This window comes from Triticum urartu, chromosome 3, assembly GCF_003073215.2.
Source record: "Triticum urartu cultivar G1812 chromosome 3, Tu2.1, whole genome shotgun sequence".
In the NCBI taxonomy this organism is placed as follows: domain Eukaryota; kingdom Viridiplantae; phylum Streptophyta; class Magnoliopsida; order Poales; family Poaceae; genus Triticum; species Triticum urartu.
The window spans coordinates 413,688,649-413,708,405 of NC_053024.1; the positions used below are offsets into that span (position 1 = coordinate 413,688,649).

At 47.1% G+C, this 19,757-nt stretch overlaps 1 protein-coding gene across 1 annotated transcript; it reads right to left on the reverse strand.

The window, feature by feature from the left end:
- Positions 1-18,040: 18,040 nt before the first annotated feature.
- LOC125548416 (transcription repressor OFP8-like) lies at positions 18,041-19,407 on the reverse strand. The gene has a single exon (XM_048712016.1). The coding sequence runs from the start codon at positions 19,265-19,267 to the stop codon at positions 18,269-18,271; it is 999 nt and encodes a 332-aa protein (XP_048567973.1). The 5' UTR covers positions 19,268-19,407; the 3' UTR covers positions 18,041-18,268.
- Between the last annotated feature and the right edge of the window lie 350 nt (positions 19,408-19,757).

Sequence of the window (19,757 nt, forward strand, 5' to 3'; positions counted from 1 at the left end):
CACCGGCAAATGGACAATCCAGGCGAGGAACCAGCCCAACGCCACCGTCGGCGTCCGGGGACACGAATCCGAGGCCTGCTCGCCGCGTGCGGACAAGCGCGCCGGCGGCTTGTGCTTGTTCAGTTGTTCCTGCGAGCGGAGCTGGGCTTAGGATGCTGTGCACAGTTAATTAAAGAAACTTGTACTGTTAGGCTGACATGTTGGGCCCGCATGTTGGCTGATGTACAGTTATTACTCGTGAAAAGTTCTGGTGGGGATCATTAGGGAAGAATCGCTTGTTAGTCATCTCGATGTTTTTGTCGTGCATTGTTGGAAAGCATGTGCCGTGTTCCGTGAGTTCATTGTCTAATCATGAGTTGGTTTTGGCATGATTAACGTAAGTCACCGCCCATCTCTGAATCTCGACTTCGTTTCAATACTCCACACAAAATCTGCAGTTCATTTCAAACCCTCCACGAGCTCAGTGTCTACGAGCTTCCCACAAGCAATAGCTCTTGATATCAGCATCCTTGATTGTTACCACACGGTAGGAGTGGTGAGCAATCTTCAAATCATAAAAAAAAAAATCCTTGGTTCAGACAGGATCAAGACATTACTTTTGCGAAACTACTACACGGACGACACTGCCCGGCTGAACTCCGCACGATGCAAGAATGAATGGTGATAGCTACTTTTGCTCTAACGCATCGACGGTTTCATGCGTAGCATTGTTCGGTGATCATCCAATATTCGTCGTGTGTGTAGCAACGTTGTTACTCTTGTTGAACACGGGCTTGAACGGAAGAGGTATCCTAAAAGATTGGATTGAATCCAACTTTTAGATTGTTGTAGTACCAAAAATCTTTGTGATGTTTCCTCGTACTGGAATTGGATAAGCTTAGATCTTTTCTCTTTCTACTCTGTAAATATTTTAGTATATTAATAAAAAATATCATAGTACACCTTCTTTTTTGACTTATAGGGCTCAATTTAAAAACCTCTTCAACCAAGATAGATGGTGGGTATTGGAATATATTTCATAGTTTGCAAAAATACTTCATTTGTATGCTGTTTTTTCTCAAAAAGTTGTGTTATGATGTATTAATTACAATGCATGCATGCATGATCACTAAATGACGAAGAATTTTTACATGTATTGCTGAGTTTTCTCCTAATTTACTTCTATGCTTTGAGGCTATGTCGGGACTTAAGTAATTTTGACAAGAGTGAGGTAGTAGTCCTGGAATACTTTGTAGAAAATCAACAGAGGATTGCGGACAACCTTAACTGTAAACTTGAGGCCTTCCCCATAGCTTATCCGGGGATGCCGATGTCGGACTCAAGGATCTTGACGACGGAGTTTGACTCGCTTGTTGGACGAGTAGCGCCCCGTGCGGAGCCGTGGTGTGGACGGTTCACTTCTATAGGAAGCAAAACCGTCCTCATCGGCTCTTACCTTGCTAGCCTCCCCATGTATATGATGGGGATGTATATACTGCCGGAGGGTGTTCATGCTTCCTTCGATAAGGAGCTGGCAAGATTCTTCTGGCAAGTTGCTGATGGCCGCCCAAAGTACCACATGGTCAAGTGGGCGGACATTTGTCTACCTAAGGATCGGGGTGGGCTAGGCATCACGGCCTCTCGACGCATGAACTTCGCCCTCATGCTACGCTGGGTCCGGCGGATCTTGCGTGAAGAGTGTGGTCTATGGCTGCAACTTATCCAAGCCAAAAACCTATGGGGGTGCGCCTCTCTTGGCGTGCTCCCGCCCAGATGGCTCCCAGTTCTAGAAATCCATCCTAAAGATTAAGAACGAGATTCTCCTTGCGGCCACCTTTGCAGTTGGCAATGGGAATGGTACTCGGTTCTGGCTTGATCCTTGGATGGGCAATGAGCCATTACATACCCAATTCCCTAGATAATTTGCGACCTGTACTGACCCGTCTATCCTATTATCTGTGTCTTGTCTAGATGGCATGTGGAACATCACATTCCTACGGTCATTTGGCCATGAGGAGGCTCTTGAATGGGATAGGTTGGGAGATGTCATCCCGGTGGAATGATCTCAGTCCCAGACATTGTCTTCTGGAGCCTTTCTCCTTCGGGAGAGTTCTCCGTTAGTTCTGCGTATCAGGCACTTTGCCGCACGCCGGTCGTACAGTGGCTTTCCCCTCTGTGGAAGTCTCCTGTGCCCCTGAAAATAAAGATATTGCTATGGCAGTTGCTTCGGGACCGCTTGCCCTCGGGGATAGAGGTCCGTAAGCGCAACGGCCTGGGCGACGACATTTGCCCTCTCTGTAGTGTCCCGGAGACAGGCTCTCACATCCTGTTTTCTTGCACGATGGTGAGGGCGCTGTGGAGCTTTGTGTGGGACGCACTCGGGCCCGACTGGGAGGCTAGAGACCCGGCGGGATTCCTGCAGGCCAGGGTGACCCAGACTGGGCGCAAGCGCCGCCTATTCTGGCTTATATTCGCGGCTGGACCCTATGGACTACTCGCAATAAAATGGTGATTGAGCAGATCTTCCCGCGCTAGGCCTCTGATTCATTCTTCAAATTTCTAGCATTTTTACAGCACTGGCACCCGCTTGCTAGGCGGCGGGATCACGAGCAGCTTGGGTTGATGATGGATGCGCTGGTGGCTTCGGCATGACGTCTTTCGGCTCCATAGACTTCCTTAGGAGCTTGCCACTAGGTGGTCTTTTGTGTTTTCTCTCTGTTTTTTTGGCATGCTTGTGCTGTGGCCCCGGCTGTTTGCATCTTCCTTCATGTTCGGCACTTGACTGTATGGATATTGGCTTTATTTATAAAGCAGGGCGAAAGCCTAGTTCGAGAGAGTTTTCTCCTAATTTTTACATGTAGTGATTTAATGCACCTTAAAATCTGAACAGGTGATGATAACTAGTAGAATTGAGACTTATAAAATGAAAACATAATTCTTTTAAGATGAGCCCTATAAATCAGAAAGGAGGGGTACTATAGTCCATATGCCCTACAATGGCACTAGTGCATGAACCCGCCATGGTTGCCGCGATCACTACACAGTGAACAGGTATGAAAATCCGATTTGGCTTCCAGGGTGTACCTGGCCCTATGCGCGAAAGTGATTCTTGAAATGTCAAAAAGAAAATCCCAACAAAATTATATGTGTTCATAGTCACATTTAAATACTGTCTATAAATTTTTAGGCAAAAAGGTTAAGCATTTTTACGCATGCAAAAAAACAAACAAACTGAAGACCGAATGTTACCCTCAAACGTCACCAATAATTATTTTTTTCCTGATACTGTTCACGCGGAAGCCAATGTTCCTAGGAGCAAAAACGCCCGCCCCACGAAGATGTTCACTAATGTACTACACAATTGGTGTGTATCGACCGAGTCACAAATATGAATCAAGCAGGATATGTTGTCTTGTGGTCGTCCACACTTTTTGGCCAGAAGGACCCTAAATTATATTGAAAATAAGCAGTGCTACACAACCCGCGAAAAATAAGAAATTACAAATAGTATCCTGGGGAACCAATCTAGCCCCACCTCCAACGTGGGATGAGGGCGCGCCGTCGCTCCTGCCGGAGCACACAAAACCATTGGTTGTGGGTACAGATTAAAAACGTCAGGAAGTCACCATCCTCGGTCCAAGAGGTCTAGCACGCCGGAGATAAGCCAGATTTGAACTGTGTCGGCACTTACACCGCCTTGTTGAACGACGACGATGAAGCGCCACCACCGATGACAACATGCAAATCAGGAGTCACCACGCTCCTACAAAAGCTCCATGCCTCAAATGTCGACGCCAGAGCGCGCGTCACCTCAACGGCGGGGCCAAGGCATAAAATCCACCTCAAGGTCGGCACCGCCGCCGCACCAGCTTTGATTCGTTATCCTACTACCAGACATGTCGACAAATGCCTCATAGCAACACACCGGAATCGAATCGGAAGCAGAGTTATTCCACGTCGCCGCCACCATAATCATCAATTCAGAAGCAATGGAAGGAAGACAACACAACCCTAAGCTAACTACGTGCCATCGATGAGTCGATAAAGCCCCCCTCTCCTGTCACTGGAGCATCCAGCAAAGAGAGGAGGAACCCCTCGACTCGCTGGCGGAGGACGCTGGCACCCGAGTTGCCTTTGGTTTCGCCTCTGTTGCTGGGAGGGGAAAGAGAAAAAAAGGTTTTAGCACTGCTGCCGTTGGTCATTATTTTTGTAGTATGCGGTTCGCAAAACACACAAAAGATCACTACATTAAGATGAAAGGAGTATAATACAAGACTTGTTTGTGAGTATAGCAGCCCGTGATCATTTTTTTCCATTGTAATACATGTTTCATTTATATCATAAGTATAACAGTACAAGTCATATACATATGAATCTGGCAAAACTGAAAAGAAAGAAGAAAGCTAGCATTTACACAAAGGAACACTAGCCAAGAAATAAAATTACAAATAAGACTGAAAAATCCTCTGAGTTTGACACTGACGTCTATCACCTACCTCTGGCACCACCACTGCAACCACCAAAGGAAAAAAAGTGACGGATCACCTCTACACCTTAGTTCGACGCGGCTCCAACACTAATAAAATATGAAACTTTGCGGAATTTCAAGGTGGCTCGCCAAAGATGAAATCATTACCATACGAATCAGACCATGGCAGTACCCCAGACACGCCATCGAACTTCAGATCTGCACCCCTACATGACTAAGACGTCGGAGGAGAAAATCATACCTGTCATCCACGAACCATGAACCTAGTAGACGATTCACCATCTTCCAGATGCCGCTAATGCATACCACAATCCGCATCCGCTCCTGGACTACATCCCAAGCTCCGCGACAACGCTGGAGCAAACACCATCGCAACGGCAGAACCCGATGACACATGTCCACAACGAGGATGCTGCCCCCACACCATCCTTGCTTGAATAGACAGGTTTTCAAATCCATCCCCAACCATAGGACCGATCACATCATCAGAGTGGGATCTAAAGAATTTAATTTCAGCACCGCCTTTGCCGCCACCGAAGCCACGACGATAAACAACCTAAAAACTAAAACTATGAGAGACTAAAAACTATCCATACGTGTGGGTCTGGTGAGTAGCCTATGAACTTTGCTCAGCTCCGCCTGAACTAGCCTAATTTTTTTGTATGTGATGACTTTGTCGACTGAATCCAACTTATCCAAGTTACGTACATAGTACTTAGGGCATCTCCAATTTTGACCCTCAAACCTCCTGCAACCGTCCAGGCCGCACAGTCCGGATGTGTTTTGCCATCCAATGCGGCACTGCATTGATCCGCAGGTTGGTCCGGACGTGCTTTTTCCCACAAATCAAAAACAAAGTGAGGGGGGTGTTTTGTGGGCGTCCAGACCGCTGCCGCATCCGCATCTGGAAACCGTGGCCCACCCAAAAACCCTCCTCCCCCGCTTGTGCGCGTTGCCACCCGACGACATATTCCCACATACATGTCGCTGCAGAGCGGCCGGTCCGCATTGATGTCGACCTAGAATAGACGCAGCGAGAGAGTGCTACCCGCTTCAGGCCCGGCTGAACACGCCTCCTCACCGCATTCAATGGCTACAGACTGTATGCCTGCCTCCATTAAACCCGCGTGTGTGCCGAGAAACCTACTCTGGTCACACGTCCATTTGCGAGCCAACTGACATTAAACACAACGTCGCAACGATGCCAGATGCCGGGAAAAAATCCCAACACACCTCAGCTCCCCATCTCCTCCTTGCACCATTTTCTCCAGACTTTCCATAGCATCTGGTGAGCAAGAAGAGGAGTTCTCCAACATAAAAGCCAACTAGATGGCCCGCCGGATACCAGCCATCCAACACTCTCCTTCACCTCCCTCGCCGCTCCAGGCCAACTCGCGGTGGCGGCCACTCCAAGCCGGCCTGTGGTTCAGCAGCTCGCCGCTCCAAGCCAACTCGCCGAGTAGTGGCTAGTTGCTACAGGCCGACACGCGAGGGAGCACAACGACACGAGCATCGTGGCTGCCGTGGATGAGGCCATGTCATACCGCTCCTCCCATGCATGTGACTGTGCCATCCGTCATCAACTTCCACGGACCGGCGCCCTGTCGGCTTTGCGAAGATAGACATGGCAGTGATCCGCACGTTCGTGCCCGCCACCATCATCGAGAAAAAAATGAACATGGGAGGCCACCGCCGCGTTGTCGCCGACGTGCATAGCCGGTGTCTTGCCGGCTTCGCAGGCCACCGTTGTCCCCCGCCACAAAAACCAACTCTGATCCGTTCTTCACGGAAGTGGAGGGAACCACTCCCCTCCAGTTGAGGTATATCCCTCCCGAGCCACTCCGATGGGCAGCCTAGCCATACATGGAGTCTACTCTTGCCCTTTGCATTGAATCATATACCTTCGAGGCTCACGGTAGTCCGATCAGCAGGCTGCTGGACATGCGGAAGACAATGGAGATCCGCCGCGACCTGCCGTAGACTAGTTTAGGGTATCCATGTCGTGACAATGGAGATCAACCGACGATGACAGTAGGCTAGTTTTATTACCTCAGCTCGGTATAGTTTTTAGTTAAAATATGTCCGAAGTGTAAATGCTTTGATCCGATTTGTATGAATATGATCCGGTTTGCATGAAGTTTTTCGGGTTTGTTTAAATCCGCTTTGAATTGTCTGCGAGTAACATTGGTGTAACATCCCAAATTTTCAATTTGGAATGTTATACATTAGATCATCATTGCATATCATATTTTATTTTGCATTTTGGTTGATCCTAGAAATTCTACGCAACTCAATGACCCACGGAGAGAGTTGCGGATTTCGTTATTTTCATTTTTGAGTTCTCTCAAATTTTGAGAATAGGATCATTTGATTTTATTTATTTTATCATCAGTTATTTCTATTACAAAAATATGAGAAAGGGAATAAAATGACTTTCCCAAAATAAAGAAATATTGAGGATTTAATAATAAAATCAAATAAGATTTTATTTCGGAGTTTTTCGGTGTTTTATTTGAATTTAGGAAAAAAGTGCGTTTTTCAAAATTGCATTTAGGTCCCAAATAAATGTTCACCTTGTGCGGCTTGATTTTAGAAGCCCGCGAAAATTTATTTCGGAATTTTTGGAGTCCGTTTAGTATTTATTTTTATTTTTCTTCCGAGCGGAATAATAAAAAAAACGAACCGACTTAACGGGCCATGTCCGACCTGAACATCGACCGGGAGGCCTTTATAAGCCGAGGCCCGACCCCGGGGGAAACCCTAAAGCGCCCTAAGCCGCCGCCGCCCTAAGAAGCCGACGACAACGACGTCCGCCGCCGCCGTCGCCGGATCTCGCCGCCGAGGTTCGTCGCGCCTCGTTTTCCGTGCCAAAAAAAAGAGAAAAAAAATCGGCGTTCGTCATTTTTCTTTTTCTCGAATTAAATCCGCGATTTTTCTGATCGTGATTCCCGATCCGATTTTCGTTTTAGTTTAACTTTTCGCTCGTTTATCGAAATCAGGCGATTCAAGCGCCTAGAGATTCGTCTCGGAACCCTCTATCCGTTTAACCAACTTAAACAAGTTTTTGCTACTGTAAAATTTTCCCTAGATCCAGATTACTAGAACGAAGTTGTTTTCTTTCGCCGTTTGACTTTCGTTGCTTCGTTCGATTTGATTCTTTTTGCCAACCGGAGTTTTTAAGTTGAACCTTCTGGTTAGATCTCTTATTTGAGTTTTAATTGTGCATTAGATGAGTAATTATTATATGCTTGTTTGTTTGTCTGCGATAGAATACCCGGAGTGCGCCGCCTGTTACTTCGAATCATTAGGTTTCGCGGATCATCAGCAAGGCAAATAACACTTTGACCATACCTTTTCTACTACCCAGTTTTATTGCATTAGATCAATCCTCACACATTGCATGATTAGGATCTAATTAAATTGTGGGATGGGAAGTAGATGAGGTAGTACCTATTACCTGTTTATTATCAAACCTTTGGGAGTTGCTTCTACATTTGCTTATTATGTCATGCTATGCTAGTAGACGTGGATTGGGTGAGTGATATCCATGACAGATGTGAGATTGTTAATTAATGGTTTATCTAAGGTGGCAACTCAAACACACATCTGGGTGGATTGAGGCACCTGGGTATTCCAGAACTTGCCTGTTTTCTTTTGGACCGCCACCCAGGCTCAAAGGGATCATGAGACTATTCATACTAGAAACTTTCGTGTGCAGCCACAAGCTATTATGGGCTCTAGCATAGTTGACTAAGTTGTGCGAACTCTTAAAGTGGTAGACTAGCAGATGTAGGGGGTGTAGGTGGTACGGTCTACCCGATCGTAAGGTGCTAGCGCTTCTGAAAGACTATGTCTCGGTCATCCGTCTTCTCAAACACCATGTAGTGCGAGAAACCAAACGGAGGCGATCGAGTCTTGTGGGGAAAAATGCGCAAACCTCTGCAGAGTGTAATAAACTAATCATGGTTAGTCGTGTCCCCTGTTATGGACATCTTGAGTATCTAGTACCTGGATTTTCATGTGAATCTCAACATGTTACTCTAAAATTAATTTTGTTGGGCTATGTTTAATGATGATGCTTAATTGGGATTGAGAATGCTGTCAACCATTCTCAATGTTTAACAACCACCATGATAGTTAAATAAATTTATTCCTTTGAAGTAGGGAAAAATTGGCTTTACGCAAAACTGTAATCATAGAGCTTTCTACCAGCCAAATATGCATATAGAATAGCTGTTTCATTCCATTACTCTCTATGTGTTACATTGCCAGCATATTCCATGTGCTGACCCATTTCAGGCTGCAACGTTAATGTTGCAGACTTTTCAGATGATGATTAAGGAGTTTTTAGGTCGTGGTTCTATACTCAGTGATGCCGTTGGAGTTGATGGACTCACTTATCTTCCAAGCCTTCCGCTGTTATCGTTATTAGATGGCCTTAAGTCATATTTATTGTAATAAGTTCTCTTATGAGACACTCGATGTAATAAGTGTGTGATTGCTACTCTGCTATAAATCCTCTGAGTACTGTGTGGTGTCAGCATTACTGATCCAGGGATGACACCAGAGCACAGAGATCAGACCGTTTGAGGTCTGGTCGCTACAGAGATGGTATTAGAGCACACGCTGACTGTAGGACACGACCACTAAGCACAAGACCTAGATCACTATTCACTCTCTTCTCTCCTGACTTCTCATCTTTTCTACTCTTTAGGATGGCGGATGCAAGGAACAAGTTCACACAACCGGATGAAGATACACCCTTTGGACGACACTTGAAGGAAGTCACTAGATACCTGAACATAGGAGTACCAAGTTTCACGGGAACCTACAACGCCACTTTACCTGAAGAAGAGCGCTGGATGATTCAAGTTCAAGTTCCAGGAAGGACGTTCATGCCAGTCACTGAGCCCATAGAGTTTTCTTTTAGTGCACCAACTTGGAGTCTAGGAAAGAGCATGGCAGCTCACATCGCCATGGGACGCATTGGAGAAGTCTACCGCAAGGATCTCAAGGATACTATCTACCAGATTTGTGGGCGCCGAGATGAACACTGGGAGATGATCAGCACCAGGAAGGATAGATCAATTGCAGCTTTTATCCAGGAGCTAAACCAGCACATTCGACGACAGGAGAACCAGATGTGCGCCGACATGATAGATCTGAAAAAGGCTAAGACTAGAATCAAGGAATTGGAAGAAGAACTCAAGGCTACGCGTGAAGATTATGAAGAAGAAATTGAAGTATTGGTGGAGAAGAATGACGACCTGATCAAGAAGATTGGAATATTTATGGGAGGCTCTACGCCAGTAGAAGAAGACGAAGAACCCAATGAGATTAGCCCGGAAGACTACATCATCATCGACGGCACCGACTTGGAAGCAGATAGTTGCGATGATGACTATGTTGATGAAGCCGGAGCAGATATCATGGAGTCAACGACCGTAGAATATTTCTAGTAGACCACCTCATTAGTAGTAGTAGTCCACCATGTAAATATAGTAGTCCGAGCACTTTTGCGATAGTTAGATCGATTCTATGCCTTTGTTTGATTGATTGAAGTGAATTGTTTGCTTTTGCCTCATGTGCATATGGGTAGTGTTTTCTCTTTAGACCCCCTCTATTCTTATATCTCATCTTTTCTAAACCCTCAGATGCCTTCGAGACGTGACCCCGGATTTGCCTTTCCACCGGAGCTCACCCAGTTGATCCAGCAGCCCTTAGGTCACCCATGTTAGTAACCTCGCCCGGAGCAGAGTATGTGGCTAGTCTATGGTGTGATCGGTTATCATTAAGGATTGGTAACTATGTTTTTCCCTCAGACCTAATAGTATTGGAATCTCAAGGATTGGATGTGATATTAGGCATGGATTGGTTATCAAAGTATGAAGGGAATATAGAATGTGCTAGTAAGTCAATTTTGCTTACCACCCTAGAAGGGAGAAGGATCAAGTATGTATCCCGGCATGTGCCAAAGAGGACTCAAGTAAATTGCCTAACAGGAGTTGTGCAGGAGGAAGTACCAGTGGTAAGGGATTTCCCTGATGTATTTCCGAAAGAGTTGCCAGGCATGCCACCGGATAGAGATATTGAGTTTTTGATTGAGCTATTGCCAGGCACGGGGCCAATATCAAAGAGACCATATAGGATGCCAGCAAAGGATTTGGTGAAAATTAAGAAGCAGATTAAGGAGTTACTGGATAAGGGATATATTCGCCCAAGTTCTTCGCCTTGGAGATCGCCAGTACTTCTAGTGGAGAAGAAGGATGGATCGTTAAGGATGGTTGTTGATTCCCGAGGATTGAATGAAGTAACGATCAAGAACAAATACCCGCTACCAATGATCAACGATCTGTTTGATCGATTGCAAGGAGTTAAGGTATTTTCCAAGATCGATCTGCGATCAGGATACCACCAGTTGAAGATTCGAGAACAGGATATTCCGAAGATAGCTTTTACCACCAGGTATGGGCTGTATGAGTACACCGTTATGTCATTTGGTCTGACTAACGCACCTGCCTATTTTATGAACATGATGAACAAAGTGTTTATGGAGTTTTTGGATAAGTTTGTTGTAGTGTTCATTGATGATATCCTGGTTTATTCGAAGAATGAAGAGGAGCATAAGGAGCATTTGCGTTTGGTACTTGGAAAGCTCAGAGAACATCAATTATATGCCAAGTTCAGCAAATGTGAGTTTTGGTTGAACGAAGTAGGATTCCTCGGACACGTTATATCAGGAGAAGGTATAGCAGTAGATCCCGCTAAAGTTGAAACCGTGACCAAGTGGGAAGCCCCAACAACAGTTGGAGAGATTCGGAGTTTTCTTGGACTCGCAGGATACTACCGGAGATTTATTGAGAATTTCTCAAAGATTGCGAAGCCTATGACTGAGTTGTTGAAGAAGGATACCAAGTTCATATGGACAGAGGAATGTGAGGCTAGTCTCCAGGAGTTGAAGAAACGCTTAGTTACCTCACCAGTATTGATCTTGCCAGACTAGACCAAGGATTATGAGGTGTATTGCGACGCTTCACGTCGAGGACTTGGAGCAGTGCTTATGCAGGAAGGGAGAGTTGTTTCATATGCCTCAAGACAACTGAAGCCTCATGAGTTGAATTATGCCACGCATGATTTGGAGTTAGCAGCCGTAGTGCATGCATTGAAAACATGGAGACATTTTCTGATTGGAAATCATTGTGAGGTGTACACGGATCATAAGAGTTTGAAGTACATTTTCACACAGAAGGAGTTGAATCTCAGACAAAGGAGATGGTTGGAGCTTATTAAGCATTATGATATGAAATTGCATTATCATCCCGAAAAGGCTAATGTAGTAGCTGACGCATTAAGCCGTAAGAGCCATGTCAATACATTAATGATGGGAGAAATACCCATAGAGTTAGCAGAAAATCTTCGTGAACTATGTTTGGAAATAGTTCCGAAAGGCTATGTAGCAGCATTGGAGATTCAGTCAACTTTGATGGATAGAATCAGAGAAGCTCAGAAAGCTGACAAAGAGATTGCTACTATAAAGGAGAAACTCAATAAAGGAAAAGCTAAAGGATTTCGCGAGGATGAGAACGACACCCTATGGTTTGAAGACCGCGTTTACGTGCCCAATGACCCGGAGATCAGGAAGTTGATACTGCAAGAGGCACACGACTCACCGTATTTAATTCATTCAGGAAATACCAAGATGTATTTGGATTTGAAGGATATTTTCTGGTGGACCGGAATGAAGAAGGATATTGCGGAGTATGTAGCAGTTTGTGATGTATGCCAGAGAGTAAAGGCAGAGCATCAGAAGCCAGCAGGATTGTTACAACCATTGCCGATACCCGAATGGAAGTGGGATAAGCTAGGTATGGATTTTATCACGGGATTGCCCAGGACCCGTTCAGGCTATGACTCGATTTGGGTTGTAGTTGATCGATTGACGAAAGTAGCTCATTTCATCCCAGTAAAGACCACTTATACCAGTGCTAAGTTGGCAAAGATATACATGACCAGAATAGTATGTCTGCATGGAGTTCCGAGGAGTATCGTATCAGATAGAGAAACCCAATTTACCTCAAAGTTCTGGAAGCAGTTGCACGAAACTTTGGGTACCAGGCTAGAATTCAGTACAGCTTTTCATCCACAGACAGATGAACAGACCGAGAGAGTCAATCAGATTTTGGAGGATATGCTGAGAGCTTGTGCGCTAGATTATGGATCTAGTTGGGACGATAATTTGCCATATGCAGAGTTCTCTTACAACAACAGTTACCAAACCAGTTTGAAGATGGCCCCTTTCGAAGCTTTGTACGGAAGGAGCTTCAGGACACCGCTGTCATGGGACAAAGTTGGAGACCGCCAGTTGTTTGGACCTGACTTGATTAAAGAGTCTGAACAGAAGGTGAAATTGATTCGCGATAGGCTCAAGGTAGCCCAGTCCAGACAGAAGAGTTATGCGGATTCTAAATGCAAGGAGACACGAAGTTGGAGATAGAGCTTATCTTCGAGTATCTCCACTTCGAGGAACAAAGCGTTTTGGAGTTAAAGGGAAGTTAGCACCACGATTTGTAGGACCCTATCGAGTTTTGGAACGTATGGGAGAAGTAGCCTACAAGTTGGAATTGCCCGAAGGATTGTCAGGAGTACATGATGTGTTCCACGTTTCTCAGTTAAAGAAATGTCACGCGAAGATGGCTGATATACCGTTGAGAGACACAGTGCCTTTGGAAACTATTCAGTTGGATAACGATTTGACCTACGAGAAGAAACTAGTCAAGATTCTCGAGTTTGCCAGCCGAGTTACTCGCAGCAAGGTTATCAAGTTTTGCAAAGTTCAGTGGAGTCACCACACAGAGGATGAAGCCACCTGGGAGCGAGAGGAAGATTTGCTCAAAAACCACCCTCACCTATTTTCTAGCCAACCCGAATCTCGAGGGCGAGATTCATCTTAAGGGGGGTAGGTTTGTAACATCCCAAATTTTCAATTTGGAATGTTATACATTACATCATCATTGCATATCATATTTTATTTTGCATTTTGGTTGATCCTAGAAATTCTACGCAACTCAATGACCCACGGAGAGAGTTGGGGATTTCATTATTTTCATTTTTGAGTTCTCTCAAATTTTGAGAATAGGATTATTTGATTTTATTTATTTTATCATCAATTATTTCTATTACAAAAATATGAGAGAGGGAATAAAATGACTTTCCCAAAATAAAGAAATATTGAGGATTTGATAATAAAATCAAATAAGATTTTATTTCGGTGTTTTATTTGAATTTAGGAAAAAAAATGTGTTTTTCAAAATTGCATTTAGGTCCCAAATAAATGTTCACCTTGTGCGGCTTGATTTTAGAAGCCCGTGAAAATTTATTTCGGAATTTTTGGAGTCCGTTTAGTATTTCTTTTTATTTTTTGGGCCTTAACGGAATAATAAAAAAACGACTTAACGGGCCGTGCCCGACCTGGACACCGACCGGGAGGCCTTTATAAGCCGAGGCCCGGCCCCGGGGGAAACCCTAAAGCGCCCTAAGCCGCCGCCGCCCTAAGAAGCCGTCGACGACGTCCGCCGCCGCCGTCGCCGGATCTCGCCGCCGAGGTTCGTCGCGCCTCGTTTTCCGTGCCGAAAAAAAGAGGAAAAAAAATTCGACGTTCGTCATTTTCTTTTTCTCGGATTAAATCCATGATTTTTCTGATCGCGATTCCTGATCCGATTTTCGTTTTAGTTTAACTTTTCGCTCGTTTATCGGAATCAAGCGATTCAAGCGCCTAGAGATTCGTCTCGAAACCCTCTATCCGTTTAACCAACTTAAACAAGTTTTTGCTACTGTAAAATTTGCCCTAGATCCAGATTACTAGAACGAAGTTGTTTTCTTTCGCCGTTTGATTTTCGTTGCTTCGTTCGATTTGATTCTTTTTGCCAACCGGAATTCTTAAGTTGAACCTTCTGGTTAGATCTCTTATTTGAGTTTTACCTGTGCATTAGATGAGTACTTACTGTATGCTTGTTTGTTTGTCTGCGATAGAATACCCGGAGTGCGCCGCCTGTTACTTTGAATCGTTAGGTTTCGCGGATCATCAACACGGCAAGTAACACTTTGATCATACCTTTTCTACTACCCTGTTTTATTGCATTAGATCAATCCTCACACATTGCATGATTAGGATCTAATTAAATTGTGGGATGGGAAGTAGATGAGGTAGTACCTATTACCTGTTTATTATCAAACCTTTGGGAGTTACTTCTACGTTTGCTTATTATGACATGCTATGCTAGTAGACGTGGATTGGGTGAGTGATATCCATGACAGATGTGAGATTGTTAATTAATGGTTTATCTAAGGTGGCAATTTAAACACACATCTGGGTGGATTGAGGCACCTGGGTATTCCAGGACTTGCATGTTTTCTTTTGGACCGCCACCCAGGCTCAAAGGGATCATGAGACTATTCATACTAGAAACTTCCGTGTGCAGCCACAAGCTATTATGGGCTCTAGCATAGTTGACTAAGTTGTGCAAACTCTTACAGTGGTAGACTAGCAGATGTAGGGGATGTAGGTGGTACGGTCTACCCGATCGTAAGGTGCTAGCGCTTCTGAAAGATTATGTCTCGGTCATCCGTCTTCTCAAACACCATGTAGTGCGAGAAACCAAACGGAGGCGATCGAGTCTTGTGGGGAAAAGTGCGCAAACCTCTACAAAGTGTAATAAACTAATCATGGTTAGCCGTGTCCCCGGTTATGGACATCTTGAGTATCTAGTACCTGGATTTTCATGTGAATCTCAACATGTTACTCTAAAATTAATTTTATTGTGCTATGTTTAATGATGATGCTTAATTGGGATTGAGAATGCTGTCAACAATTCTCAATGTTTAACAACCATCATGATAGTTAAATAAATTTATTCCTTTGAAGTAGGGAAAATTTGGCTTTACGCAAAACTGTAACCATAGAGCTTTCCACCAGCCAAATATGCATATAGAATAGTTGTTTCATTCCATTACTCTCTATGTGTTACATTGCCAGCATATTCCATGTGCTGACCCGTTTCGGGCTGCAACGTTAATGTTGCAGACTTTTCAGACGACGATTAAGGAGTTTTTAGGTCGTGGTTCTATACTCAGTGATGTCGTTGGAGTTAACGGACTCACTTATCTTCCAAGCCTTCCGCTATTATCGTTATTAGATGGCCTTAAGCCATATTTATTGTAATTAGTTCTCTTATGAGACACTCGATGTAATAAGTGTGTGATTGCTACTCTGTTATAAATCCTCCGAGTACTGTGTGGTGTCAGCATTACTGATCCAGGGATGACACCGGAGCACAGAGATCAGACCGTTTGAGGTCTGGTCGCTACAATTGGATGGTCTGCTCCCTCATCCGTGTCCGCGGATTGGTCTCCTCTGTCTGATACAGGAGCAATAATCCTAGATGTACGGGGTTTTTACGCGTCTATTACAGACCCACTCTCGCTAATTTGCTCCCCCCAATTTCGGGAGGTGGGCCTTTCCCGCTAATCCTAAGCCAATGTATTTTCTCCACATCACTCCGTACGACGAACTATGTAAGGAAAGCCCATAGCTCTAGCATCACTGGGTTAGGAGACGCTATTAGGCCAACTCCAACGCAGACCACCAAATGGTCCGGCCGCGTCCGTTTGGGCCCAAATGGACAGACGAGCCGGCCCAACACGCAACCCCATCCTTACATCGTGTTCGTTTTTTGTCCCGCTCGACGCATTCCAGGCGCATAGTTGAGCGAGCTTTGCGGTCGCGCGGACAACGAACGGACGGGCAGGCGGCGTCTCGGCGTCCACCTCGGGCCCACGTGTCGGCCGTCCAACTACCTCCCATCGCCCCTAGTCAATGCGCAAGGCTGGTTGGGCCCGCAATTCAGCCAGCCAGACAGCCCCCGACCACGTCCTTTTTTATGGCGAAGCCATGGACTTCCATTGCCACTTCCACTTCCCCGTCCCCATCCACTTCCCCACCATTGTCCCCTCCATTGGAGACAACAAAGCCTAGCCGCCTCCCACCTTGCTCCCCGCGGGCCACGGGGTTCTGGAAGTGGCACCCCGGCAAGAAGTGCAAGCACGACCGCCAGGCGGGGTCGTCGTCCGCCTCGTCCGGAAGCGGGGCCAGCCACGCCACCTCTTTGGCCTCCTTCTTCATCTTCGTGCCGGCGGCTATGCCACGCTTCCGGTCCTACGTCAAGGTTGAAGTGTGCCCCCGCTACCGGAAGACCGACACACTGCTGACGTGGTCAGATGCTCACCTCCCCAATGGGTGGCATCTGAGCCCGGATCGAGTGCCCATTCCCCCCGTCCCGGTGACCGGCCGTGCCCACCTCCAGGAGATCGCCCGCCTCGCGCCAGGAATCTGCGTGAGCTCCTCTCCGACCTCAGGTATGACGTCGACTCGCCTCTTTGGGACACATGGTTCCAGGACGAGCGCGACATGCGTCGACAAATTTTTTTTGCCGGCCGTGGTCGTAGCCCGCCCCGTGTGCCCCAGAGTGCGTCCCGTGCCCCTCGTGCGCACGCACCGAGCCCGCCAAGAGTGAGCGGCCGCACGCGGGTGCTTGGCCTGACGCCGATGTCGTCTTCCTCCCCGTCGCCACCACCCCCGCAACCTCCCGCCATGACAGTCAAGGAGGAGGAGTGATTCCTTCAGGCCGTCATGGAGGACTTCGAGCAGGAGTACAAGCGCCAACAGGAGGAGGAGTGGGAGGGCCTCAAGGAGATGCTCGAGCTGTCGGCCTCCGATGACGTGTACGTGCTGGAGGTGGACGTCAAGCAGGAGGTCAAGGAGGAGTCCACGAAGGAACGTGCATGGGCGCCGTGGTCACCACCAGCCACACCGCGCCCCCACCGCCCCCTCCACCTGCACAGCACGCGCCCGGCCCGTACTGTTGCCCGACGCCCCCACCGTACATCGACCTGACAAGCTACGACGAGGTTGGTGGCGCCTGAAGACGGCGGCTGCGACGGCTTCTGCGGCGCGCGGAGCGGCCGCATTATCTTTATAAGTTTTTTAATTTTATCTTAAGTACTCTACATTGGCCGTGACGATGGTGGACTGTGTAATTATATTTTTATGTTTAAGCTATTCTACAATGATTTTTTTTCGTTTTTTCATGCCTTTTGTGGGTTTTTTTATGTCCCGCACGAACAAATTGGGGCGCGGCCACGTGTTGGGTGCCCTCGACACAAGGCCGGCTCAAACCGGACATGGAAGTCCTTTTACCCATCCCATATGGAGCAAATCCGGATCAAACAGATGTCCGTTTGAGATCGCGCGTTCGAGTTGGCCTCACTGCTCAGCTAGCGCACTTGTTGGTACTTGTTGGTCCTGTTTCAATAGCCGGACATCTAGTAGTTGTCAGCACTCAGCAGGTAGCTGTTTTTTCTTTTGTTCGTACAGCAAGTTGATTTGAAACACATAGAACGTGGTGATGTCATAGTTGACAGGAAAAACGTCAGCCAACGAGGAGCGATGGCACGCATGTCTTTGGACCCATTCATATCCGAGCATCAAACATACAACGCTGTGTCTGACACAAAAACTAACTCAAAATATTCATCATAGAACTCCAAGACTCAAATTGCTCAACTAGAGACAGGCACGAGCGATGCCACCAATTCTGCATGAGAATTCTGCATCGGGCATGTACATACATCTGCAAACTAAGCTAGGACGAACTGAAAACCACAACTACACCGCGCGTACGATCGATCCTGAAGACCTGAACTAGCAAGCTACTACAACGAACACCTTTAGCTTGGTTCTCTCTCTCACGCCTCGCCGAAGACGGCCTCCCAGACGTCCTCGAAGGCGGCGATGATTGCCGGGTGGTGCTCCGGCGAGTTGAGCGAGAGGTACGACTCCAGGAGCTCCTCCATCTTCCCCACGCTGGCGATACGACGCTCCACGACCATCTCCACCATCGAGCTCCGGAAGTCTGCGTATGGATTGCTCGATCGCTTCACCACCGCCATGCCCACGCCAATGGCTCCGGTTTCTTCCACGAGCATCTTCTTGATCGCATTCGCATCCTCCTCTCTTTTGCTGTTCTTGCAGTGGCGGTGCTTCGTCGCCAAGTTAACCCGCGGTTGCAAGGCATCGGGTGGGTCCCTGGCACTTGGCAACGCGCGCCGGGGCGCTCTGCGGGGCGCGTTCCGGTGGCTCTTCCTGGAGGCATTGGCACTGTTGGTGTGGTAAAACTCGGAGGTCGAGTCGGAGGAGAAGCTGAGGGACGAGAAGAGCGTCGTCGTCTCGGCATCCTCGCCGCTTTCGTCGTCGGTCGCGGTGGACGAAGAGCAGCTGTACGGCACGGAGTTCATCCGCGGCCGCCGCAGACGCCGACAAGAGGAGTTTGAGCGATGCCGCCTTGACACCGACCTAGAGCGTGCACCCGTGCTCTTCTTTGCATCGTTCGTCTGCACCGATGGCGGCAGGAGAGGAACAATGGAGTGAACAGGACGGCGACCGGAGACCCTACCTGGGTAGTCGACGGAGGCGTGGACGACCGACGCGCTGCGATGACGGTGGCGGCTGCCTTCCACAAGGTTGGGCCTCTGATAGGTGCAGTTGGTGCACAAGTCAGGGGAATGTCGTGGCTCTTGGTGGGGGTTGGTGCCGGCCTTATCGAGGCTAACGAAGGCCGTGGCCGGGGTGGTTGTGGTCTTGGTGGCGTTGGTGATGCAAGAAGAACGCACGAGGAGCTGTGCGAGTTTCTGCTTCAGGCGGACTCCGGCGCCAACGCCGGTGCGGCACTGGGGGCTTTCGTCCATGAATGGTGTGCGCAGTGTGTGTATGGTTGATCTCGGGAGATAGAAATAAAGCAAGGAGGAGAAGAGAGAGGGGTGTCTGGTTTCGGACACTGGTTTTTGGTTTATAGTCTCAGGCTCTCAGCCGTGGCTTTGAGTGTGAGGCTTCAAGTGAGAGGGGTTAAGAACCTGAGGAAGCAAGTGGGCAGAATCTGGCGACATTAGCCATGTGTAAGGTGTACGGGACTGTGGGCACGGGCTCAACATTTGGTTGGCCGCCGACGGATGTAAACGTAAGCAAGTTTGTCACGTTCTCCATTCTAGTCGTGTGACTAATTTCTTTTTTTAGGTATATATATGCACAGGCGGTGCTGCACGCATGTTTACTTTAGCGCATGCACTTGAAAAGTACAAACACTTACCTCAACCGTGTAATACGATGCACCCGCTGTCTAGATGTTAACTGCGGTAACGTGACATTCCAAGTTTGTTTTGAACCATTAACTCTACCGCA

Bases quoted from the DNA above. Each gene is read 5' to 3' on its own strand.
- LOC125548416 (XM_048712016.1), bottom strand. From the start codon at position 19,267: ATGGACGAAAGCCCCCAGTGCCGCACCGGCGTTGGCGCCGGAGTCCGC.